The sequence below is a fragment of the Lagenorhynchus albirostris genome, chromosome 1 (genome assembly GCF_949774975.1).
Source record: "Lagenorhynchus albirostris chromosome 1, mLagAlb1.1, whole genome shotgun sequence".
Lineage (NCBI taxonomy): Eukaryota > Metazoa > Chordata > Mammalia > Artiodactyla > Delphinidae > Lagenorhynchus > Lagenorhynchus albirostris.
The window spans coordinates 84,694,616-84,721,674 of NC_083095.1; the positions used below are offsets into that span (position 1 = coordinate 84,694,616).

Sequence of the window (27,059 nt, forward strand, 5' to 3'; positions counted from 1 at the left end):
CCCTTCTCCTTTAATTGGGTTCCCAAGGGTCCCTCAATTTTGATAGCTCCTAAACATTCCCTAAAGAGGTACCAATCAGCTTCAGACAGTAAGTTTCTTTTTTTCTCATTAAAAGCACAGGAAAGTGAAAAAAAGAAACCCATATGTTTTTCAGTCACTGAGTGAGAGTGGGCAAGCTAAGCACATCAGATTTCTGCAGCCTGCTTATCTCCTCTTTCCATTCATATATAGTCCCTCAACGCAAATATTTAAGTATATACAAATCTGTCTTGTGTCTGAATATTCAAAAGCTTCAATTCATCTCAAAATCATGATTTAATGGTTTTCATACCTTCCTGCTTCCCACATCTGCTTTACTTTGCAAGCAGAACGAACTGATGCTAGGATTAGGAAAACTCAGAGATGAAGATGCACACTTAGAAGAGAACTCTGATGCACCTAAAAGAAGCAAGAAGTCGCACCTGCTGTTAGCTTGTTATTGTTTAGGTGGGGGAGGTGGAAGTGGATGGACTGAATTTCTTTGGACTTGCCTGAAGGAAAAAGTCCAAGAAGAAAGTGACATCAGCAACAGCCTTAAAACACTTAAGCAGAAAAAAACAGTTTTCTTTCACTGCACACTGTTGCCTTCTGGGCTTGGCATCCATTACCCAATTTTCAGGAGCTACCAAAGTTGCAATTGACAAGAGCACCACCTGTTGCTAAGCAGGGCACAGAGCCAAGAAGAGCACAATTCCCTAGAAATTAGGCTGACTCTGCCAAGTCAAACCTGTGCCCAGCCCCTTCTTTCAAACAGAAGCTCGAAAAATGTTGAAATGAAAAGACCTACGCTACTTTCTTGCAATCTTTCCTACAATCCTACAGTACACAATCTTACAGTATTTTCACTTAGATACAAGCTCTCACTGACCACAGTATAAGATCCTGGTCACTGACAAAATGAATGTATCCAATGGCAGTAAAATTAGGGTAACAGATAAAATAATATCTCCTTTTTCCAAGGAGAGGAGACTTTTGAAGGGATTGTACACACTTCTCTTGGTGAAACACAGAGAGACATTCAAGGTGTGAAATCCAGAAGATTTTGGTCAGTCTCTCAAGGAATATAATAAAACCAACCCTTCCCAGGGAAACAGAAAATGTAAAAGTATAGAGGAAAAAGAGATAAAATACAGGTTCCAATGACCCCTCCACCCCCCACTGCCCTGCCCAGCCAGTCTACCGAGCACAATGGGGTCAGTGAGGAGCTGGTTGGTTCTCACAGTAAACAGCCAGTGAGGCTGGTGCTTTTTATCGATGCAAAAAGAACTCAGACACTTCCTGCTATTTAAACAAGGTCCATTTTTCTTTCAAAGAACAGGAAAAGCCACAAGAGATTCCCACAGCGCCAGCAATAAGCCTTCTCCTTCTGTACTGGGAACTTAGGAGTCAAAATGAAAAAGGGAGAAAGAAGAAATAAGGTGTTATCTTGCTTCTTTTAACACCTGTGCTCATCTTCTGCCGGGGACTCTGTGGTTTCCAAACCTGCTGGCTTCTATTCCTCTATTCCAACTACTATTCAGGCCTGCTTTACACCTGGGCTTTCCCCTTATTTTCTAACAATATACCTTCACCCACTGCTTTCACCTGTTTTAAGTCAGATATGAGGCCATATACATATTGCTCTTGTACACAAAACGGTATCTTCCAGTTCAAAGTACCCCCAAAGCAACTAATAGGTTGACCCAAAGTCCCTCGACACTTGACAAAGTTAACATTAAATGGAAAAGCCAGGCCTTAAAGCCTTTAACCCAGTTATCTCTTAGAAATAGCAGACTCTCTCTTTTGAACCCTTAACTCTAGTTTACTTCCTTTATGTGCCAGTAAGATGAATACAATCAAAGCATCAGAGAGTTTGGACAACTGAAACGAACATGGTAGCTTTAAGCTACCACTCCAGTGTGCCTGCAGGTGTAAGCAAGGAACATAAGCCTATGAACCCTGTGTTTGGTTTCCTTAAAAGTAGTCTCACTAAAGCAAAAATGAAAACCTAGTTTCCTTTCAACCCTCGACCTTGACTCTAGTAGGTCTGGGAATCCGCTAGCATTTTGGCACAAAACACTGTTTTTCTTCTGGTTATCATTCAGATCTCTAGTGCTTCGTGCAGGACACTGTTTATGCTACTTAAACTAGGCTTTCTGTGAGTGACGACATTCTCATTCATTCCACTGGCAATGGCACAAGACGACTGTACTCACTCGACCTGAAGCCTTTCCTACGAAGTTTATTTCCCTACACCCCCCGCCCCCATCCCTAAGAGTCATATTCCTCTCTCAGCTGTAAGCTTGTCACAGGAGAGCATTTAGGCAGAAATCTAAAAAAAATTTCTATTTCCACTCAAGTCACAAATTACTTAAGCATTCTTACCTACAATCACTAAGGGTAAAAGAGGAAATAGAAACCTCAAGAACTTTGAATTCTGAATATCTGAAACCACCACATGGAGTATCTTCCTGGTTCTTCCCTTGCCAAAGCCGGGAACATATGCCAAGAGAAAGGAGGACTCACCTGGAATCCTGATGAAAGACCAGCCATTCTGAGGCCTAATGCTCCACAGTCCTCCAGCTGGTTCTGGAAAGAACTGAGACCGTCGATTTAGCCAGTCTGCTGCCAGTTCAGGGGCCCCATTCAACAAACACTGCTTGGCTGCCAGACTCCCTCCTTCCTTCAGCACTCGCCGCTCATATTCTGCACTTCGGTCATTGCAGTAAGAATCCAATGGCACTGCGGTGACCTGCAGTGAAAGATTCACGTGAGATGGCTCTTTCACATTTTCCACACCCACTAAGCCTTTTGGGAACTTTGACTCTGAAATCAGACTAATGTGGATAATTCTTAGACTAGCGGTTTTAACTTCCCTGCTCTGACAAACTAACCTGTCCTTAATAACTGACTTAGTGAGCTTCCCCAGGTAAAAAGCCAACCTCCATAAAAAGAATTTTCAACAAACTAAAGATCCAAAGAGTGCTGGAGTTTGCAGATAAACTGGGATACCAGGTCAGGAATAATTCTATCACAAATATATATATATATATAAAATCACTTTGTCATCTCCCTTCATTGCCAGACAGTGCTTTTGGCAAAGTTCTATTAGCCATACACAGGATGGTGAGGCCATAAAGGGAGCTGGAGATAGTCATCATTAAAGAACTAAAGAGCATCCTCCTGGTGCATCTGAAGCTATCTTTAAGGCTTCTGTGGCAAAGCTCCCAAGTTTGTCAACATTTCTTTTTCCTCTTCCCTGACCAGGTTACTGACTGACAAACGTAATGGAAGATAAGAGAATCTTTCTTTCAGGCCATAAGCTGCCGGGGAGCGTTATGGGGTAGGGATTAGAGAAAGCAATTGCCAGAGAGTAGTGAATTCATTTCCTGGCTAGGGCAGAGGCTTTGCACAAATTCTTATCTCACATTCAAATGCTGCCCCCCAAAGGAACAGAAGGCTCCTGCCAACTTAGAAACACAGGTTTTATCCTTCTTTAATGACCTGGGTCTATTCCCACTATAATAAGCAGCTATGCATTCAGATGTCTGTGAAATCATCTGATAAGGAGTCTGAGGTTACCTTTTGTTAAAATTTGGAGGTTGTGATTACCTGTAAGCCCAGGTTGATAAAAATGCTAAGGTCCCATTATTAGCAGCGAATTGCTCAGAAGAACCATGGAGCTAGACCAAGAGATAGGAAGAATGTGGATATAAGGAGCAAGGGCAGAGGTATGGGAAAGATCAGAACATAAAGTACTGGCTGTACGTACTTAGGTAGTTCTATTCTTTCTATTATTTATTGGAAGTTAAACATTTAGGAAAATCTACTTGCTACTAACTTTTCTATTTTCATGCCCATCAATATTTAGGGCAATGGTTTGTAAAGTTTTGGTGGGCATAAGAACCTTCTTAGGAGCCTATCTAATGTGCAGATTTTGATCCAGGCCTAAGGTAGGAATCACTACTTCTAGGGTTTTTTTTGTTTGTTTGTTTGTTTTGCGGTACGCGGGTCCTCCCACTGCCGTGGCCTCTCCCGTTGCGGAGCACAGGCTCCAGAGGCGCAGGCTCAGCAGCCACGGTTCACGGGCCTAGCCGCTCCACGGCATGTGGGTCCTCGTGGCACGAACCCGTGTCCCCTGTATCAGCAGTTGGACTCTCAACCACCGCGCCACCAGGGAAGCCCGCGAATGCAATCTTCTTTTTTTTCTCGGTACGCAGGCCTCTCACTGTTGTGGCCTCTCCCGTTGCGGAGCACAGGCTCCGGACATGCAGGCTCAGCGGCCATGGCTCACGGGCCCAGCCGCTCCATGGCATGTGGGATCTTCCCGGACCGGGGCAGGAATCCGTGTCCCCTGCATCGGTAGGCGGACTCTCAACCACTGCGCCACTAGGGAAGCCCTAGTTCTAGGTTTTTAACATGCACCCCAGCATCTCAGGCCAAGCCTTGAGAAATACTGCCTTGGGGTACATAAACAATCAGCTAGCTGACTGTGGGGCTGCAGGTACCTCTGCTAGAAACTGGAGGATACCAAAACTGGAGAAAGAGCATCATTTACCAATAACCAAAGACTACACTACTCTGGCTTACAGATGAAGCTAAATTCATTTTGCTAGGGAGTAGTGCCATCTATGGTCCACATGCAAAACTACAGTGGGTCACAGCAAGCTGGGCCCCTGGTGCTCCAAAACCCAGAAAAGCTCACGCATTAAATCAGCTTACTTAGTACTAGGAATAGGTTTTGGTAGTCTCATACCACATTTACCCACTCCAAAAGGAGTTTGTTCTCTTGCTTCCAAGTTATTCATCTTTCCCACCGAAAGTTGAGCACAGGCAAATAAAGACCGAAACACAAAGTAGGTGATTAAAAATTGGGTCACGACTTCTCTGGTGGTGCAGTGGTTAAGAATCACCCTCTAATGCAGGGGACTCGGGCTCGATCCCTGGTCAGGGAACTAGATCCCACATGCATGCTACAACTAAGGAGCACACATGCCCCAAGTAAGACCTGGTGCAACCAGGATAAATTAAATAAATAAAAATAAAAATAGGGCTTCCCTGGTGGCACAGTGGTTGAGAGTCCGCCTGCCGATGCGGGGGACACGGGTTCGTGCCCTGGTCTGGGAAGATCTCACATGACGCGGAGCGGCTGGGCCCGTGAGCCATGGCCACTGGGGCTGTGCATCCGGAGCCTGTGCTCTGCAACGGGAGACACCACAACAGTGAGAGGCCCACGTACCGCAAAAATAAATAAATAAATAAATAAATAAGTTGTGTCTTTCACTCAGGCCCGTGGCGCTGGCAGGATGGGCAAGTGTTGCAGTCTTCGCACTACCAGGAAGCTCCATAGCCACCGACGAGACTAGAAGTGGCATTATAAACAGTACAAGAAAGCCCATTTGGCACAGCCCTGAAGGCCAACCCTTTTGGAGGTGCTTCTCATGCCAAGGGAATTGTGCTTGAAAAAGTAGGGGTTGAAGCCAAACAGCCAAATTCTGCCATCAGGAAGTGTGTCAGGGTTCAGCTCATCAAGAATGGCAAAAAAATCAGAGCCTTTGTACCCAATGATGGTTGTTTGAATTTTATTCATCATTTAGGAAAATGATGAAGTTCTGGTTGCTGGATCTGGTTGCAAAGGTCATGCTCTTGGTGACATTCCTGGAGTCTGCTCTTAAGGTCGTCAAAGTAGCCAATGTCTCCCTTTTGGCCTTATACAAAGGGAAGAAGGAAAGACCAAGATCGTAAGTTTTGATGTTAAAAGCAGGATAGCAATAAATTTCCATATGCCAAAAAAAAAAAAAAAAATTAGGTCTCTCCTGCCATGGCTTGTCCTGGCAGTAGACCAGCAGATACTAAACCAGAGCAGACATCTGCCACCTAGGATATGAGTTTCAGAACGTGACAATCAATAGTGGCTATACTTCCACAAAAATGGTTTGAGAAGCAGTGGTCTGAACCACAGAAGCATGACCAGTTCTATATAGCTCAAACAGCAAGCACTCTTGGATGAGTAAGCATACTTAATCTTTTCTAATTAGAGACTCATATGGACGAATTTTACACTCAAAGATAACTGCTTTTTTTAAAAATCTTATTGGAGTATAGTTGATCTACTGTTGTCGTGTTAATTTCTGCTGCATAGCAAAGTAACTCAGTTATACATATATATATTCTTTTTCATTACCGTTTATCACAGGATATTGAATATAGTTCCCTATGCTATACAGTAGGACCTTGTTGTTTATCCATCCTATATATAAAATAGTTTGCATCTGCTAATCCCAAACTCTCAATCCTTCCCTCCTTCCCCCCCCACCTCTCACTTTGATTTTTCTTTTTTTGAAGAAAAGCAGAACATATACTGGAATTATATATAAAAACTTTGGGCCCATATTCTCGAGATGAAAAATCAAAAGCTAGCAAATCATGAAGGAATAGGGGGAGAACAGTGACACAGGAAAGAGTGTCATTTCTAGACACTCTAATAGTTTAAAAACAAAACAACTTCTCAAAAAAGCTGAGAAAAAATAAAAATTGCTTTAATCAAAAAAAAAAAACAAAAAAACCCCACAACTTTTTCCAGTTATAAACTTTCACCTATTTTCCAATTTCATTTTACTGATAGCCTTCAAAGTCCAGGATTACAAACTAGGAGGTTTGCAAGGCACAACTCTTAGTAAAAATTAAAAAATATATATATATTTTTTTTTTTAAAAATTATTATTATTATTATTTTTTTCCGGTACACGGGCCTCTCACTGTTGTGGCCTCTCCTGTTGTGGAGCACAGGCTCCGGGCGCGCAGGCTCAGCGGCCATGGCTCACGGGCCCAGCCGCTCTGCGGCATGTGGGATCTTCCCGGACCAGGGCATGAACCCGTGTCCCCTGCGTCGGCAGGCGGACTCTCGACCACTGCGCCACCAGGGAAGCCCAGTGAAATATTTTTTAATGTTTTGATAAGCTTATTTGGCAGGAGCCCTGGATCAAGATATATACAGAATCATACAGTGTCATGTTGTAAGTACGTAAGCAGTGAACTCATGAGGTCCAAAAGGAGGCAAACCAAGTCCATTTCTACTTAAATTGTGCTTTCTAAGTCAGCTCTATCCTAAACAGCCTCCACCCATTCTGCTAACCCCAAGTGGCCTTCCTGATTGCTCAGAAGCAGATGAAGCATGACATACCCATTCTTGCCTCCCCACAAATGGAAATGCATACACCCTTTAGTCCCACATGAGCAAACCCCTGTTTCTTGCTTCATTAACTTCCTAAACTATAGTATCTTCAGGGGCTGCCTCCTCAAGCATTCAGCGCGTCCTTCCTGAGGACACGTATATTCCTGCTCTAGCTCTAGGAAGCGTGACCGCTCCAAGCGCTTCAGTTTCTTTGTGTGATGAATTTCCAGGGTCTTAGTTTATTAACCCTGCAGAATGATTTCTTAAGCTAATGATAATTCCTTCCTTAGTGACACAGTTCTTCCTGAATTGACCCTAAAGTTTTCACAGCACGTGCCATGGAAATTAATTTGTGTTAACTCAATGCCAGGGTTGAGGCGTCAAAGGAAATCAGTTTCTCTCCACTGCAGATGGGTTAGAAATCAATATAAGATCATTAAAATACCTCATAAAATGTTGCCTTATTCACACCCCCGGCCTGATCTACAGATCTTGTGTGTGTATAAAACATTCAGACATGTTTAAAACTCTTCTTCCTGTCCTCCTAACTATGGGGTGATTACTCCCATTTCAGCTTTAGCACATGCTACGTGAAGAAACTCTACAAATGTGGGGAGAAGGGCTGAACAGGAAAGGGTGCTGGGGAGGAGCCCCTCAGCCAGATGAGAAAAGCTTCCTCCTGCATCCTGCCTGCCACCACACCTTTAGGCTAACAGTCTTCTTCAAGTTACGATTGTTTTTTTAGGGAAACATCAGTACCAGGCATGATAGTTTAGACTTCAGGTTCCTCAGAAACAATACGTAAGTAGTACAGTGGGGGTCTGTATATGTAAGTATGTCAAAAGAGTGGGGTTATTCTTCTGAGTGGTTGGCTACAGAGCTTTTATTTTTTTTTATTTTTATTTTTTTTTTGTGGTACGTGGGCCTCTCACTGCTGTGGCCTCTCCCATTGTGGGGCACAGGCTCCAGATGCACAGGCTCAGAGGCCATGGTTCACAGGCCCAGCTGCTCCGCGGCATGTGGGATCTTCCCGGACCGGGGCACGAACCCATGTCCCCTGCATTGGCAGGCAGACTCTCAACCACTGCGCCACCAGGGAAGCCCCGGCTATAGAGCTTTGAGTGGTATAAATGAAGAATTTTTATGTCCATAAATGCAGTTACAGTCCAGGGCAGTTCACTTTTTTTTTTTTTTTTTGTGGTACGTGGGCCTCTCACTGTTGTGGCCTCTCCCGCTGCGGAGCACAGGCTCCGGACGCGCAGGCCCAGCAGCATGGCTCACAGGCTCAGCCGCTCCGCGGCATGTGCGATCTTCCCAGACCAGGGCACGAACCTGTGTCCCCTGCATCAGCAGGCGGACTCTCAACCACTGTGCCACCAGGGAAGCCTGGGCAATTCACTTTTTACTGGCTCTATAAAACACGGGGAATATGAGAAGTAAAAAATGTCTTGACATCCCTCTCTCAAAAATCTAGGCTTCCTCTTATCGGCCTCTCCATGTACATAACAGATTAGGAGAGTAAAAAGGAAACAACCATGCAACTATGAAGCCTGAAGGCTGCTTTCTATGCAAGCCCTTGGCTTTAGATGTTTTCTGGAAAAAGTGCTTTTCCCTAGATCAACTTAAGCTTCAAAGACCAAGAATGCTTTGGAAGAACTGGGTACCTACAAAACCCAAATACTTTCTGGAGAATCAATATAAATCAAACAAAGTTGATAATGGTAAGAGAATCAAGTCTGTGTAGCACAGGACAAGCAGAGAAATCTAGGCAGGCAGGAAATCAATGGGACTCTACTGTCATCTCATTTCCATTCATCATCTTTCTTTGGATCCTCTGCCAGATTCTGACCTTTGATAACTTAATAAAGTTAAGGATGTAAGCTGATATAAATAATGGTAGAGAAATATCATCACAAAGAAGAATTAAAAGTCTCCACCTTCTTTGAATGGAACTGTGAAAACAGTAGACTTGCTAGGATGAGCGAAGAAAACAAGATAAAAACACAGAAGGGTAAGAAAAGTCAACCTCTTAGAGTCTCCTGGCTAAATGAAAGTTGCCCTTAGAGCAAATGGAAACAAGCTGGAAAGACAAACTTGTTTTTGCTCTAATTGCAGTCTGGCCACATCTCTACTCTGCCTCTCCCCCTTCATGTACTGCTTCATGGTTGTAAGAGAGTTTCTGTCTGGCTCTGATCAGAAAGACATGAAGAGTGGAAGATGTAAGCGAAGTAAACAGCCACAGTGTGCCAAGGGGAGCCTTTGCAGCAACACTGTCGGCAATCACCAGAGTGCCCTGTTTTGATAAACAGGGTATCAGGAAGGATCTAACAGCTGTTCAAAGTTGAAACCACAATAGAAACTACTCCCAATCTGCAAACAAGACTACTACCACTGACTGGTGGATATGGCCCAATAGTCACTTTTCAGAGGGAACACACTTGTGAACCACAGTCCAGGCAGAGCTGCTGAAGAAAGCTAGAGAATACCATCTAAGAAGTTTCTTGATGCTGGAGTGTTATGTTTCCCTTTGTTATTTGGAGACTGTACTGAGGCGATAAGGCCAGATCAAATCTCCCTCCCAATCGGGCCCCCTCCTCTGAAAAACCCTCAAAAACCTCAACACAGGTGACAAATGGCTCCCTCTTCTATTCAAATATTCCACTGTTCCTGTCCCTGCTATTGGGTGATAACCTACCTAGTAACAGATGGCTTGCTCCCATGGTAGTTTAGAGCCCCAGGCTAAATGAGAGGAACTACACGGAAGCAACATCAGGGAAAGAAGTCACTTCTATTACCATACAACTGTTCTCAAACCAACACCATTCAAAGTGAGGAGTGCTGTCTTGGGAAAGCCAGGACCACGTATCTCCTTTCTAAATACCGAGCATTTATGTTTCTCAAGGTCCAAATAGCTTAAAACAGTTCTGGTTAAGAAATGGATCGCTTGAAAACTGGTTTATTTCTTCAAACACCATCTATTTTATCTCTTCCCTCCTGCGGCACTTACTCGTGGACTGGCCACACACAAAAAAGATGGCAGCTCAGTGAGCAGGCAGCAACGAAGCGAGGAGGTAGCTGATCTCCGCTGATGGATGACCTGGTCTGAGTAGCCACTCACTGCTTTACAGTGGCTGCTGAAAACCAGAGACTACAAAACAAAAATGCAAATTAGTGCTACTGACAATTATTTAATGTAAGCAAAACAGAAAAAATATCACATATAATCAAGGTTCATTCTAATTTCAAACTGTGCTTTTATTAATGTACCTTAGGTAAATGTCATCTCTAATTCTGCCTTTTTCTGGAAGAGATTCTGTTTATTATAAATAGTTACAGCAAAATTTTCATTAGACAAAACAACATTTCGTGTATGTCGGGGAAGTTTGGTTCATTTGTTAAACTGTGGATACAAACCCATTTGTCTTGAGTTAAAAAAGATGACCAATAATATTTCCTCCTAAATTTTTCTTTTAGGCAGATCTGTTTAGTATTTCATGTGTGTACAACAGTGCAGTATAGCTCTAGCAAGGTTAGAAGTTCTATTTATTTGGAGATATCAATAAAAGTGGTCAGGAACAGGAAACAATATCTCTTTAGTTCCTCTAACCTAACTACCATTTAAAAAATTTAAAACTTACATTACTGTATCAATTCATTTTAACAGACTTAAAGCTCATGTTAAAGCTTCAGTTTGCAGCCATTCATATGAAAGATTTTCAAGTATGGAATGTTCACATACAAAGAATTTGTCAGTGGGATTACAATGTTGTATCAATATATTGCAGGTGCAGTTCTTTATTCAGTTCAATATTAGACATTTTATCTTTGGATCTCCATTCTCGATTATTTCATTTATTTGTCTTACTGGTTTCTCAAGGCAGGCTGGTAACCTAAATAATCATATGAATGAAGATAATACAAAAACTGCAAGAGGAACAGTAACCAGGACCCTCTGCAGGAGAATAACAGTTATAATTCCAATACCGAAAGTGTCCAGTACCAAATCTCTTCAAAGCTTCTTTGTTTAGTATATATTTCCTCCTGAAGTACATGGGTTCTTCAGGATCACAGTTTGAAAGAAGCCATCTCAAGTTGTCTAATAGGACAGGTGTATCATAATCTGCTTTCATGAAGCAATCAGCACCTTCTAAATAATGGGCATGAAAAAACTGAAAGGCTTTAAATGTTTCCCGCAGAGTTGGGACGTCTTCAGTGATTTCTAATCACACTGTATGGAAGTCTTTACAACACTTCAGTACAATGCTGGACTCATGTAGCTTTGATATGTTTGACATTTTTCTCCAGATGTTTAGGTCCCATCATTAACCAGAAAAGAACATTAATCTTCTGATATCGTTTTTCAACAATATCTGTGTTCTCATCTTTATGTTGGATAGCATCTGCACTGAGATTTATCCACCTCTCTACATGTTTATCTCCATTATCACCTGAATGCCTAGTGTGAGGATCATTATGAAGATTAATAGACCAGGTGTCACCCTGTTCTTCCAATACTGAATACTGACGAGCTAGGATCATTACTAAAAAAAATCCTATTGCTGATACACAGATGAAAGTAAAAAAAAAAAAAAATGTATCCAATTTTCTTGTTTTCTGAAAGTTCACTTCTGATTATTAGTAATAGCTCTTCTTTCCCCTCCTGAGGGTGAAGAGATGACACAAGCCTAGCAACCGCTGCTCGTATCTGTCGTAGTTCAGGGCTGCTAGCTGGGGTGTCCACTGCCACCCGGGTGGCTGAGATAGCAGCAGTGGCTGGCCTAGAGACTTCTGAATTCTTTACTAACTTCTAAAGAGCAGTATCCATTATCACTTTATCTTTGTAAAAGGAGCTTCTTATACTCCTATTTCTTATACTCCTAAAGAGCAGTATCTAAACAATGTCTCAGGGAGGGATCTCTTAAAGTCAACCTCATTTTCAGTATTCTTAAATGGCAAAATCCAACAGATAAGAGATGAAAGAATGCCCATTTCCTTCAACTATTTTCTCTCCAACATTGTAGTTATTAATAAGGGATACAACAATCACGATAGGGAGTCATTTTAACACAATATTTTGCTTGTGGTACCTTTCTGGAAAAAGTCTAATGATAATTTTATTTCCGGGGTGGTCATTCCTAAATTAGAACATGTTCACTTGTCTTATATCAGTTAGGTTAAGACAGGCTTCTCATTGGCAGTCACTAAATCAAGGTGATTTGTAGCTGATTCCAGATTTAAAAAGTGATTCACGAGCTCAACATACACAAGCCTTAGCTTTAGAGAAACCCTGACTACCCCCAGTACACTTCACTCAATCTATACTTTTCTAGATCATTTTCTCTTAACACTGGTTCCATCAAATCTTCCTTAGCACAGGTGGTCCTTGGTACCATACTATCCACATTCCCTTCACATAATGACATGAACTGCTAGGTACTGCTAGATACAGAAAATTTTAATGCTTAATAGAGAAGAACACAAAGGACACCTTAGGCACCACCGTGTAGGATGCAGGGGGCGGGGGGGAGGGTGCAGAAAAGAAGATTCATTACTTCTTTAGTCTACTTTGGCCTAAAACAAATTAGAAAAAAAGAAACAATGTCACACAATGAGAGATGTGACTTGGTAATAATGCGGTCACAGTTTTTGCTCTTCTGTTGTCCCCTCCTCGTGTTCTTGAGTATCTTACTACCCTGTAGGCACTGGCAACTGTGTGTCTTGCTGCCAGTACTGCAATATACACACAGCAGTGAAGGAAGGCTTTTGTAGAGTCTTTTGGCACCATGCAAGTCTCAAGTGAAAAATAACAGGGCAGTATGATAGGCCCCTCAGCTGTACACTACCTGCCACAGTGGAGCACAGAGAACACACAGATGTTTTCCCCTCAGATACATACTTGTCCACTTAACAAGGGGCCGTTCTTTGCTTTCCATGCCTTATTTAAAATTAAAAAGAATACTTATGCTAACGTTAGGTCTTCATTACTTAGAAATTAATTTTCTGTTTTTGCTCTTAAAGAACACGTCAAACTCAGATATAGAGAAAAGGTCTCACTTAAAATGAAAGGGTGTAATGTTTATAGATCAATTGCTAAGATTGCATGGATTCTATTTTCACAGATATTCTAAGTAACCAAACAAAAAGGGGGAAATAAAATACAGAAAAACTCTGAAAACAATGGCTTCCCAGAGCTTTCCACAAGGGGTACTGGCAGCTCTCATGATCTCAGGAAATGATGATACAGATACTGCAGTTGCAAATTAACCTCCAGTGGAAGAGTTTTTGGAAACTTCCTGTTTGGGGGATTCTTCATCAATAGCCATTCTAAGCTCTCTAAGCATTTAATAGAGTATAGTGTTTAAAACTTAAAACACACACCACTCTTTTCAAAATAACTCTTTATGCTTAGATTATTTTGTATATATATTTTTAAATCTTTTTTTTTTTTTTTTTTTTTGACCGTGCTGTGTCTTGGTTACGGCCTGCGGGATTCTTTTTAGTTGAGGCATGCAGGATCTAGTTCCCTGACCAGGGATCGAAACTGGGCCCCCTGCACTGGGAGCGCAGAGTCCTAACCACTGGACCACCTGGAAAGTCCTGTATATTTTAAATTGCAAAATCTGAAATTCCCTCAATTTCTATAAGTTAGTTGGCTCACTAGAGTTGTAGAGTATATAAAGCTTTCAACACGTATAATGCCTAAGCAGACCATAACCATGACAACAGTTTCACTGGGACAGGAAATGAAGTTAATGCTGGTACTGTTTCTGCCAATTATCATTTTTAACATAGTATTTAACTGGATACAGTATAAAATCTGTTCTGCCTCCCCAAAAGATGGCTAAATGGTGTATTTCCTACAGATTCTGGTTTTTGTCTTTATTCTTCTGAGCAAAATAAGATTAAAAAGAAAAAAATTCATATGTGTGAGACTTGCACTCTAACCCTTGTAAAACTGTACAAGAAAGGAGCTCTGGTCAGAGCCTACAGTGGGAAGGGAGATGTGTGAGAATGAATTCATAAAATTTTTTAACTAAATGCTATTCCTTCTTGAACTCATCACCAGTAAAGCAGGGTAGAGAACAATGAGGTTAAGAGGACAACACAGAATCATGCTGGCTTTTGTTCTACAAGCATCACAAGAAATCAGAAAAGCATTCACGTCAAGTAAGAGACTTTAAAAGGCCCTAAACTTCGTTCAAAGTACCCTAAGTGTCATCTGATGCATGTCCTTAGCCTAGTTCCTAGTTCCTTGATGTTTTTGTACCATCCCAAAGCCAGCATTATGAGAATGGTACTTCCCCGAACTCTGTAACACAGAATTCAAATTTAATATTCACTGCAGAGTAATATTCACTGCAGGGTAAGAAGAAGAGTTTTATAGGCACACTCAGTGAGGGGAAGATCTTCTCACTGTTCACATTCATTCACATCCATGGGTGGCAAGGAAGATAAGAGGATTGGATTAGACTGCTGAATATAACTCAGGTTGTATGTGATTTAAGATAGCTTACCACGAACAAGATGACAACATGTAGGTAAGTCAACATTCATTAACTATCTCCTCAGAGGAATAAGAACAAAGCCTTCACCTTGACCTGATGATAGGAAGCTGTATTTAGGAGACAGGCTGCTGGAACAATACCTACTACTTTTCATAAAACAAATGAAGGCACAGCTACTTTTCATAAAACAAATGAAGGCACAGAAGAGAACAGGATGAAGGGTTTTCTGCAATAAGAGGATAAAGGTAAATATGGAAAAATTAATTCAAAGTTAATCTGGTAGCTCCAAAGGAATTTTACTCAAAATTATTTTTGAATAGTACAAGAGACCTGGCACTCGCTTCCAATTTTAGCATTTCCCCTTGTCTCTTCTCTCAGGTTTGTCTGCTTGAGAATAATCCCCAACTTTACTTTTAAGACTGATCTTGAACATGGAAGCCGGATTCATGTTCTCCCATCAAAACACTGAAACATAAATTTGTGTTTACTTTACGTATTAAACAAGGCTACTCTACTTCACAGTATCACAAAAGAAAGCAAAACAAGGATTTGGAGAAACAGCATCTCTTCACCATTATGTTTACAAATAATCAAAGTTACACAATCAGAACTAAGTTGGCAACTCAAATGAAAATGCAAGATACAGAAAAAAACAGCTTGCAATGAAAAAAAATTTGCTCACAAGGAGTTAGAGCTTCTGAGCAATGAATTCCGGTTGAAGATGAATGGCACATATTATACTGCATTTGCAGTAGCTAATAAAACTGTGAACAGACAGGTAACATGGAGAACAAGGAGAGGTGATACCAGCATCCCTTCCAATTTATGAACTTTCATAGCGTCACAGTCAGAACCCATCTGTTGCCTAAGCCAAAATCTCAGAACAGGGAATACCAAAACAAACGTGGTAATGAAGTAACTAATACAAAAGGCATTGAGGCTCCTCCTTGCTCTCTCTCTTGAATCACTCACTCTGGGGGAAGCCAGCTGCCATGCCATGAGGACACTGAAGCAGCCCCATGGAAAAGTCCACACATCGAGGAACAGAGTCCTCCAGACAACAGCCAGCACCAACTTAACCAGGCATATAAGTGAGCTAACCTGGAAGCAAAAACTACGGCTCCAGTCAATCTTTCAGGTAACTGCAACCCTAGCTGATATCCTGACTGCAACTTCATAAGATTTTCTGAGTCGGAATCACCTACCTAAGCTGCTCCCGAGTTATTAACCAACATAAACGATGAGATATTAAAAATGTTCATTGTTTTAAGCTGCTAGATTTGCGGGTAATTTGTTATATAGGTATAGGTAACTACTACAGGGGCTAATATCCACAATTGATACCCTTTTGAAGATGTCTAAAAAGTAGCTTCTTTCTGCTGGTATATTTCTCACTCCCAAGAAATGCCTCTAGCTCTCAGCTCAAATGCAGGGCAAAAATAACTAATGTGCAATAAACTCAATGCATGATCAAACAAATTAGCAATGCCACCCATATTTCCCAAGGAAAAGTTAGAACTCTTCCTTGGGAAGTTAGAACTTTCCTTTTCCAAGGAAAAGTTAGAACTCTTCACAAAATTCTATTTTAAATACAGAGGAAGACTATACTTCTAATTTTAGGGTGGAGGACATTCCCTCAGATAACAAAACACAAAGTTCCAAAGGGAAAAACAACACTAATACAATGCACCAAGACTTACTAAGTCATTCAGTAAACATTTATTTAACCTTGTAAGTGCAAGGTGCCTAAAATAACCTGACCACAAAGACAAGAGGGACTATGTCCAAACATCTAAATTCTGTTCTCACACTTGGGGGGAAAAAAGAAATGAAGAAAAAAAAAGAAAGAAAAAAAGTAACAGAATTGTGGGGGGGTTTTGGCCCTGACACGCAGCACGTGGGATCTTAGTTCCCTGACCAGGGACTGAACCTGTGCCCCCTGCACTGGAAGTGTGGAGCCTTAACCACTGGACCACCAGGGAAGTCCAAAAATGACAGAACTGTTTAACGGCACTTTTTTTTTTCATGTTAAGCTTGGTTTCAGTCTTTCTGCACATTGTAAAATATTCTTTGTATTAGAGAAGTATCTTTCTATTAATTATAGAGCTCCTACCTGTATTCACTGGTTTTCTACCATACAAAAAGGATAGTTAACCACTTTTGCATCCCCTATCAATCATCTTTCTTGCATGTTTGATTTCCCTCTTAGCTGCCTTTTCTTCTTTTTTCGTCTTCAAATCTGAGTCTCCTCTCTCTTACAAACTCAGCTTTTAGTTAAAACCAACTGTCCCTCCTGAAATGTCTTCCTATTCTTTTTAACTGTTACACTTCATTACCTATTTCCTAACCAGAATCCTTCTCCTTGTAAATCCCTGCACCTGGGCCTCCTCTGTTTTATCTGCACTCGTAACATCAAAGAGCTCCTAATTCATTCCTAAGTGTTCACTTTAAACTTGATATAGAATTCAGCACTCCCTCTGAATCCTCTCTTGAACTCTGGGTTTTGGAAGTTATTCCTTCACTGCCAATGCTCATCCATATCCAAATCAGAGTCCATTCACCCTTTCTTCACCATCTTTTGGTTACAACTATTTCTGTTGCGTCCTTTGTACCTGATACTTGGAACTTTGGTTTAATACCCTCCTTAACATGGATTCCCACATCCAATCTTTCTTGTTATCACACTCTTGAGATTAGTCATCAAGTACCAATGGCAGAGATCCCCACTGATGTGCTGTAATGACTTGAATGATTTAACAGCCTTCCTAAAACCAACTACCTGATTATTCCTTCCCATGGCTTGACAGTAGCCACCAAAACTTTATTCCCCCAGGATTACAACAGTATCATCTATTGAAGAAGGTGAGCCAAAAAAGGGCTGAAACTCCTGGTTTAGTATCTAAACCCCAATAGACTGGCATTCAAAGATTCCTTGGGAGAAAAGGTGACTTACCTTTCTGGACTTTTTTCTCACTACTGCTCTGTATTTTGGCTCAAATCTTCAACTTGGAAAATCCTTCCTTCTACCCAGGGTTCCTACCACTCAAGATCCAACTTAAACAATACCATTTCTATAAAAGTTTTTTGTCCATTTTAACCTAAAGTGATCTCCTATCCTGAACTTTACCACTAATCATCTACCATTATTTTGGCAGTTAATTATGTTTTCTTTCATCTCTGATCTTGAATCATTTCTATTTTTAAAGTCCTTTTAACTTTGTGCATGTCTTTTTACTATACACATGAATGAGTTTTCAAACCAGAAAATAAGAGACCATGACTGTTAACACACCTTGCTCACAATAGGCACTGATGCGTGACACGTTTGTAAACAACATTAATTACAAGTGCTTCTTCTCTGTGGGAGTAGACCGACACTGGGAGGAGGCTATATTATGAAAGAACATTAGGAAAACCCCAACCCTTAAGCCATTCAACCACTGCAGATTCATTCAATCAATAAGCTCTTCTGATATACATACAAATTAATGGACCCATTCACTCAATCCCATTGGCCCTTGGGATCAAACAAGTGAAAACAGCAGGAGAGAAAGAGTGAAGAGTGTATGGAAAAAAATAGTACTTTCTCCAGTAAATAGTGTGTCCTCCCCTCTATTAACATTCCTTACTCAATTAGCCTTCTTTTAACTGCCTGGATCAGTGGTCTCCAGAGAAATTACATGCAGGCTTCACAATGTAAATAATATTAATATGCTATTATTTATGTATCATTTTAAAAGAAATAATGCATAGGTATTGGCAAAATGGATAAAGAATGTTTTAGTAATAGGGGACATAATCAAAAAACATGGGGCTACTGGCATTGCTGAAAAGAGTTTAAACTAAGATAGATAAGCTGATTCAAAATTTACATGAAAATGCAAAAGGCCCAGAACAGAAGGCAATATTGAAGAAAAACAAAGCTAGAGGACCGGTGCTACCAGTTATCAAGGCTTATTATGAAGCTATAGTTATTAAGATAAAGTGGTACTGGTCAAGGATAGACAAATGGACTAATGGAATAGAACAGGGTCTAGAAACAGACCCAAACATATACAGCCACCTGTTTGACAAAAGTGATGCTGCAGTGCAACAAGGATGGTCTTTTCAACAAATGAACTTGGGTCAAAAGGATATGGATATCTGTAAGTCAAAAAATGACAACCCATAACACAGACTGAAAACCCAGTTTCTTGTAGATCCGAATGGTAAATCAAAACAACCGTTGGAGAAAAATAGAATTATCTTTATGACCTTGGTAAAGGCAAAGATTTCTTCAACAGGACACAAAAAATGCTAACGATTCAACAGAAGACAATATTTAGAGTGATAAAGTAAGCTACAGAGTAGAAGACATCTGCAATACATAAAGAACTACAAAACACCATGAAAAATACAGACAAACAGAAAAATAAGCAAGGGTCTCAAATAAACACTTCATAAAGGAGGTTATCCAAATGGCCAATGAGCATCAGAAAAGGTACTCAATATCATTATTCATAAGGGAAATATAATTTAAAGCCACAGTGAGATACTACCACATAGAAGGACTAAAATGAACAGACAAAACAATGTCACATTCTGGCAAGGACATGGAGCAACTAGAACCTCTTATACACTGTTAATGGGAATGAAAATGGGCACAACTGCTTTGGAAAACTGTCTGGCATAACCTATTATAGATGACCATATGCATACCCTATGACCCAGCAATTTGACTACTAGATATATATACCCCACAAAATACATATGAATTTTCATTAAAAGGTGTGTACAGTAATGTTCACAGCAGCACTATCTGTAATAATAAAAACTATAAGCCACCCAAACATTTTGCCTATAGTAACTCTTACGGGGAGGACACTGAGGAGGAACAATGAATGGAAGTGGGCACAAAGGGGCCTCTGAGGTAGAGTTCTGACAGTGTTTTGTGAAGTTATCAAGCTGTATGTACACTTATGATTTGTGCACTTTCCTATATGTATGTTAGTATCTCTAGAAGAATAGCCAAGGCAATAAGAAAAAGGTTTATATTTTTTTAATATATTATACCTATTATTTCTCTCTGTCTCTCTAATCTCCTTGGCCTGTTGTTTACTAAAGGAAAGCAAATGGTCATATTTTCAGAATCAACTTAGCTGCTTCTTAGACTCATGAATTCAAACGGTTATTAATTAATTTCATTAGAAAAAAATTTTAACTCTCTATAATTGATTAGCGTTACTGGTTATCATTTCCAAGTTTTCTTCCTACCTCCTTAAGCTTTTAAAGATGGACCCACATTTATATGTCAGTCCTTTTCTAATCTTTCAAGACTTTTCTCTGTCTTCCTGAGGTTCTAATTCACCATATGAATGATAGCAAACACCTCTCAAGTCATATTTTCAGGACATTTGCTAAAACTAGTAAGCACAATTTTAAGTCTGTTTTCTGTGAAAATAAAAAATTTTCTCTCTGATTCCACAGTAGTAGCGTCCCTGTATAAGCAAAGGAATCTTCCAGATGATCTGTAAATTGTATTAATAATGCCAGAAGTATTTTTGTAGATTTCAATGACAACAAACAAGTCATGTCAGGAAAAGGCACAAAGCACATACATGATGAATTTATCCCACACAAAGCAACAAACAAAAAGAATCCAAGACCCTGTATCTAAATCCAACCGACAAATCCAAACATCAGCAAGACAGATAATTATTACATTTAAGTCTCACCACTGCTGTCCATACTTGAAGAGTTACCTTTGAAAAAAGACTCATTTTTGTCAATCATATTTTTGTGAAAAACTGTAAACTGGCAGGATTATAGCAGACTATGAAATCTGGAAGTGTGTTTCTGATGTGTGTATGTATGCTAAAATACCATGCATCTTAAGTTTTAGCTTTTATACTCTTAACAAAGGAATTTTGGAAATCTGTTGTAAAGGATTAGGTGTTCAAAATTTCCTTCTCTATCCTTCTTTGCAAAACAGACAATGTAATATTCTCTAAAATGCTTCTTGAATAAGAGAAAAACTCAGTTCAGGACTTCCCTGGTAGCGCAGTGGTTAAGAATAAGCCTACCAGGGCTTCCCTGGTGACGCAGTGGTTGAGAGTCCGCCTGCCGACGCAGGGGACACGGGTTCGTGCCCTGGTCCAGGAAGATCTCACATGCTGCGAAGCAGCTAAGCCCGTGTGCCACAACTACTGAGCCTGTGTTCCACAGCTCGTGAGCCACAACTACTGAGCCCGCATGCCACAACTACTGAAGCCCACAAGCCTAGACCCCGTGCTCCGCAACAAGAGAAGCCACCGCAAAGAGAAACCCATGCACCGCAATGAAGAGTAGCCCCCGCTCACCGCAACTAGAGAAAGACCATGAGCAGCAAGAAGACCCAACGCAGCCATAAATGGAAGGAAGGGAGGGAGGAAGAGAGAAAGAAAGACTGGAGAAATCAGTGTGAGAAACAGTACAATAGTGGTAAAAGGCATATTCTAACAAAGCCGTTCTTGGGGGACAGTTCTCATAATAAACTACTTTGCTCAAGTCTGAATTGGGTTTTTTCAAAATTACTTAACTTTATTTATATTATCTCTGAATAGGAGGGATATAACAGGTACATGCCAAAATATACTAAGACAGAGATGGACCTTGATCACTAACTACATGTCAGGGTAACTCTGCAATGAAATGTGCATATTGATCTCAGAGTGACTTCTGGTGGTCTCTTTCATATTCAGAAAGTGAGACCTTCCTTAAGTCCCAAAATGTCAGTTTCTTTCCTTTCTTACTATTAAAAAGAATGATCCAGAATCTTTCTATATGGTGACTTTCTTTACCTAGTCCCCTTGCTATTCTAATATCATGCAGTCACTGAATGCTGTATTTTTCAAACTGTGAGTAGTAGGGTCATGAAATCATTTTTTAGTAGCTTCCAAACTAACATTAAGAAAAACAAAAGGAAAAAACTCTGTGCACTGAAGGAGGGTAAATACTGTTTTGTGAATATTTTGTCTTAAAAATTTATGGATGTGTAATATTTATATATGTATGTAATATCTGATATATCTACATAACTACAGGTGGTGTAAAATATTCTTGTGAGTCATGGTCAGACTTCAAAAGCCACAGATATAATGGGCTTTATTATATTTTTATTGTTACACATGGAGTTTCAACAAAATGATTCTTCATTCAGAACCCAGTCTAACCTTTAAGGCTAGATATCATGTAAAGATTATTCTGCTTAGTTGAAAGCAAATATTTCTTAGAACAGATATACCAACCAACTCTGGCAAGATACACTGGTATTTCAATATATGTATTTTGGAGATAAGGATGGTGAGACCAAAAGCAGAACAGCATCTCTACACATACATGATTAGCTTTCAGCTACCTGTGGCTCAGTAACTCAGTGTACATTCTAAGCCACTACAAGAGCAAAGGTCTATCTATAACACAAAATAAAAGTAAAGAAGAGGACATGGAAGTGAATCTAACTTTGGAAAAACCAGTTTCACATAAAGCATATTGCCCACATCTAAATTTCTCAGGAAATTAACTGATATAAGGACCTCACTGAACAGGTGCTCTGAACATACTACTGTATTTTCATAAAGCAGAAGACTACAAATAAGTGATTAATATCTTTCAGTGTTAAGTAAGATGCAGGTATCTACATAATAGAGCATAAAAAACCCCTGGGAGAATGGTGCGCTCTGTACCAAAAATAAAACTAGTAAAAAAATTTTAACTGTAGTAATATAGAGTACCAAATGTAAGGAAATTGGTCTACAGAGGTTAAGCAACTCTTCATTAGACATATCAGTATTCACTAGTAGGAAGTCACCTTGCCACAACTGACTATATTATTCCAAACAGGCTGGAACCCAATTCTATTCTCCTTCTGCATTAACGATCTTATCTTCAGAGTCCAAAAAAGTATATGGAGCAATGCTTGAGAAACCAACTGGGAAAACAGAAGAAAAGGAAATCATACGGGTTCTCCAGTATACAGGGGGCAAATAACCAGATGCAGCCAAAGAACATCCTACATTCGATAGCTGTATGACTGATGACACATTAAATTTTCTAGAGGATACAAAGAAAAAGTTCTACCTTCTAAACTTTTAATCTAGTTGAAGAACTACAACATATAAACATACAAGTCTCTTACTAAAACTCTCCAGTGTTACATCCATTTCATTCAGAATAAAACCCAAATCCTTAGCATTAACTTATGAGGCCTCACATGATCTGAATCTGCACCTATCACCTATCACTTATTTCCTATCCCTTTTCCCCTTACCTACTATACAACGGCAAACAGTTATATGAAAAAGTGCTCAGCATCATTACTTTCCACGGAAATGCAACTGAAAACCACAAATTCAAAATAAATGGGGCAACAATACCAGGGGTAGGCAAGATTTACAAGAATAAATCTCTCACATTGCTGGTGGGAGTTTAACTTTGAAAAACCATTTTGGAAAAATGTTTGGCAGTGGGAACTAAATCTAAACATACGTATACGTGATGATACAGCAATCCCATTTAGTTGCAGGCCGCAACTAACACCTGATGCAGCCAAATAAATAAATAAATAAAAACAGTACAATAATAAATTGTGATTAGAAACAGACAATGGAACACTTCATAGCATTAAAAAAGAATGCTACAGTGCAACATGGATGAATCTTACAGACATAATAATTGAGGGAAAGGAGCCAGACACAAAAGAGTACACACTGGATCATTCCATTTACATTAAGTTCAAAAACAGGGTAAAATAATCTGGGATGATAGCAGTAGAATAGTGATTACCTTTATTTGTTGATTTGTTCTGAACTAGAGGTTTCAAATGGGAAGAAGTATGAGGGAGACTTCTGGGTGCTGGAAGTATTCTATACCTTCATCTAGGCAGTTGTTACACAAGTGTATACACATGTATAAATTCAAAGAGTTGTACACTTAAGATTTGTGTACTTCACAGTAAAGTTATATACAAAACATATATTAAATATATATATACACACACACACACACACACACACATAAAATGTCTATTAAGTGATATGTAATAAGCTATAACACTACACTGCTCCCACTTCTCTGGGAACTTTTTGACTCCCTCAGGTCTTCATTTACTTTATTACTTTTATTGATTCAAAGAAAAGGGAAGGGAGTACTAAACAGATAACTGATGCTGAAACAATTGCTTACCTTTAACAAAGGGCAGCTGGAAAGGTTGGGAAAGGAGAGTGGAAAATTAACCCCAAGAAGGAAATCCTTGTTTCTCAGATATTTCTGCTGGCTCTCCCCTTCTGGCTCTCCCCAGGAGCGCAGCTGATGGAGCCTGTAGGAGGCTTTCAGAGACAGGAAAAGAGCTAACCATCTGAAACAAACCACAGCAGACATGCTTATTCAGTGCTCCATGGAGGGCTGAGGGTAGTTCATAGCAGTGAGGAACCTTGTCTCTCATTAACATGTCTCTTTTGTAAATCTTGAACATTTTAGACACAGCTCTTTCCTACTTTCAGATAAAGCCATTTCATACTTTTGTTCTATAAATTCTATCTTTGGCATGAATTGGTTTGCTACTATGAAAACGAAAATCCTCTGTAAAGCTCCTCTCAGAATTAAGGAATATTCAACTCTATCACAAAAACTGTAATAAAAACATCCTTATACTAAGGAGATAGCCTCTCCTAATGAGGTCACTATTTTTTACACAAATACAAAGTAAAAATTAAGTAACAGCCATTATTCCAAAGAATAAGAAAAGAGAACTAAGCTTCCCTGAATACGTAAGGCAGGCTACGCTGCAATCACTACTAACTAAAGGAATCATCAGTCATCATTTGCCCTGTAGAATAAAACAAAGTAGTCTACCTAGAAATTAAGAAGAATTGAAGACCTTCTGGTAGCATTTGGGAGAAGAGCCTAAATAGTTTTTATTTAAGGTATATCACGAAGCATCATGCAATTATTAAAGGATCAAAAGTATGATTTCCTTATAAAAATTTTAATTCTTAACAATACAAAAAGAATGAGAGGCTCTGTAAGATGATATAATAGTAAATATTTAATTTCACAGTATTCGACCTTCGCCCCTGTTTATTCCCAACTGCTCTCTCAAACAACGAGCCAACTTCTCACCTGGCCAAAAGTCCCTGAAGCATGAGGTTTGCCATTTCAGCTGGAGATACATCAATAAAGCGAAGGAAAGAGAAACAGCTTTCTTCATTAACACCTGGAATATCAAAGGACAAAGTTAAACCCAACAGAAAACCAAGAGGCAATACTCAACTAAAGCCTGCTGAACTGCTGAATTTTGACTTAAGAATCAAAAACTATTTTAAAGGTTCCAATACAGCCACTTTGATATTAGACAGTATGTCATATTTTTGTACTACAATCGTAAGTAGAAGAGGCAGACCTATGAGATATGGCATATATGGGCCAGAGTGGAGTTGGCTCATCAGTTACCTCTGGGGTTTTGGATTCTTGGCTAACTGCCTTCCTCTTTTTATCGTGCCAGGAAAAAAAAAAAGAAAAGGAAAACACAGAGGTGTTTCTGAACCTCTGCCTTAATACTTTGGACAATGCTCAAAGTTGAGCAGCTTCCTTTCCTTAAACTAAGGAAGAGGGACCTAAGAGTCCCACACTAACAAGAGTCCTGCATTGTCTCTATCACACCTCTATTCAGAGGGTGTAAGAAATTCTTAAGAGGCAGGTATAAAATAAAGATGGAAAAAAAAAAAAATAAAGATGGAAGGTCAATCAAAATGGAAAACAATTAATCCAAAAAAAATTTTTATTGCTTCCTGTTATAGCCAAAAAGCCTAGCATCTATAGATGAAGACAACTAATTTACTTAAATCTTATCAAGACTTTATAAATAAAGGCCTAGAATTCACGCAAAGCCACTACTAGTTCCAACTTAGCAAAACAAAGAGCATCCTGATAAATCCTTGGCATTCTTCCCTTCTCAAATATCAAAACACCTACCTTTTCTGTGAAACAGAGACTGCTGGACATAGTCCGGTGCAAATGGAGAAAGAAGAACCCTTAACCACCTGTAAAGTAAGTAAATAAAATAAATCCAAGCCCAAATATAAATATCAGGAACTTAACTAAACTGGAGGTTCCAAACTAAAAGAATCATTTAAGGTTTGAAACTGTTTCTACTTCTGAGAAGTTTGTTGCCAGACAAAATCATAACATATATGTCAGAAAGTACTAAGTACTTAATAAAGGTAGTAGATTATAATACAAGTTCAAAGTGGTCTCATTTTATTTCAGAGAAGCACAATTCTAGCACTGCAAGTTGCTATATACTATATTAAACAAAAAGCACTACAACTCTGGTTGTTTCCCCCTGCCCATCTAGTTAAGTACTCGCCTGGAGCTATCAAAGGCAAAGAATTCCTAAAATGAAACCCAAGAAATGTGTCTCAATTTCAATAATATCAGGCTAGATGTTGTTGATGATTATTTTGAAAGTACTGTTTATATTGTCTCTCTACAGAAGGAGCGTTCTAAATCTATGGTTCTCAAGTGCAGGTGTGCACAAGAATCCTTTGGGAGCTTGTTAAAAAATCCAGAAGCCAGGGCCACCCTCACGCGGAGGTGCAGAATGTACATACACAGCCATTTTCTGAATGGAAATGGTTTCTAGCATATTACCATTAACAATCACTTCACTTTTACCAAATCTGTGACTGCTGATTCTGGGGAGAAGATAAATTTGATTAATTTGAAATACAATCAGTTCTTCCACAAGTGCTATTCCAAGTGTATAAACCATCACAAAGCCATTTCAGTACTGAGGCAGACACATTTGCTGATCTCTCTTGGTACAAGTACATATTTGCACACAGGTGCACATTCCTCACTCAGAAAGGCAACTGGAAGTGCCAGTTAAATTCCTGATAGTGCACAGATCCTATCACAAGATCCCTCAACAAATAGTGGTCCACCCATTGCTTAAATACATCGTTGTGAAACTCACTCTTAATTAAATTTATCTAAGCCACAAAACCCCAAATTATACAAAAACACTCTTAGAGCAAACAGATATTAATATTTGCTCACCTGTCTCGTGAATGGTTGAAGACCCTGATCTGTCCATGACGGTAGATAAACTTTGAAATCTGGTATGGCTTTAGGGAAATATGAAATGGAGACCAAGTTTCTTGCCGTTCAAATAACTCTGGGTGATTACACACCTAACAGGAAAGGAAATGATAAGACAATATTGTCATGTGCAGACATCACTCTATGAAACGATGGAGGAATCCCAAACCCTACATGTTTACCTTTATGAATATATACTTTCCCATTTTCATCCTTTTTTAACTGCCTTTGTTTAGTTGGCATCA

At 39.7% G+C, this 27,059-nt stretch overlaps 1 protein-coding gene and 1 pseudogene across 2 annotated transcripts in view; one reads left to right on the forward strand and one right to left on the reverse strand.

Moving 5' to 3' along the window:
* INO80 (INO80 complex ATPase subunit) overlaps window positions 1-27,059 on the reverse strand; it is a 131,133-nt gene that overhangs the window by 37,735 nt on the left and 66,339 nt on the right. For both annotated transcript variants that reach the window (XM_060147507.1, XM_060147500.1), the window contains exons 21-26: window positions 26,773-26,906; window positions 25,687-25,754; window positions 24,835-24,928; window positions 23,899-24,070; window positions 10,200-10,340; window positions 2,545-2,770 (exon numbers count right to left, since the gene is read on the reverse strand). In XM_060147507.1, the coding sequence (XP_060003490.1) occupies window positions 2,545-2,770; window positions 10,200-10,340; window positions 23,899-24,070; window positions 24,835-24,928; window positions 25,687-25,754; window positions 26,773-26,906 (835 nt within the window). The remainder of the gene's footprint in view (window positions 1-2,544; window positions 2,771-10,199; window positions 10,341-23,898; window positions 24,071-24,834; window positions 24,929-25,686; window positions 25,755-26,772; window positions 26,907-27,059) is intronic.
* LOC132531189 (small ribosomal subunit protein uS12-like) lies at window positions 5,325-5,763 on the forward strand (annotated as a pseudogene).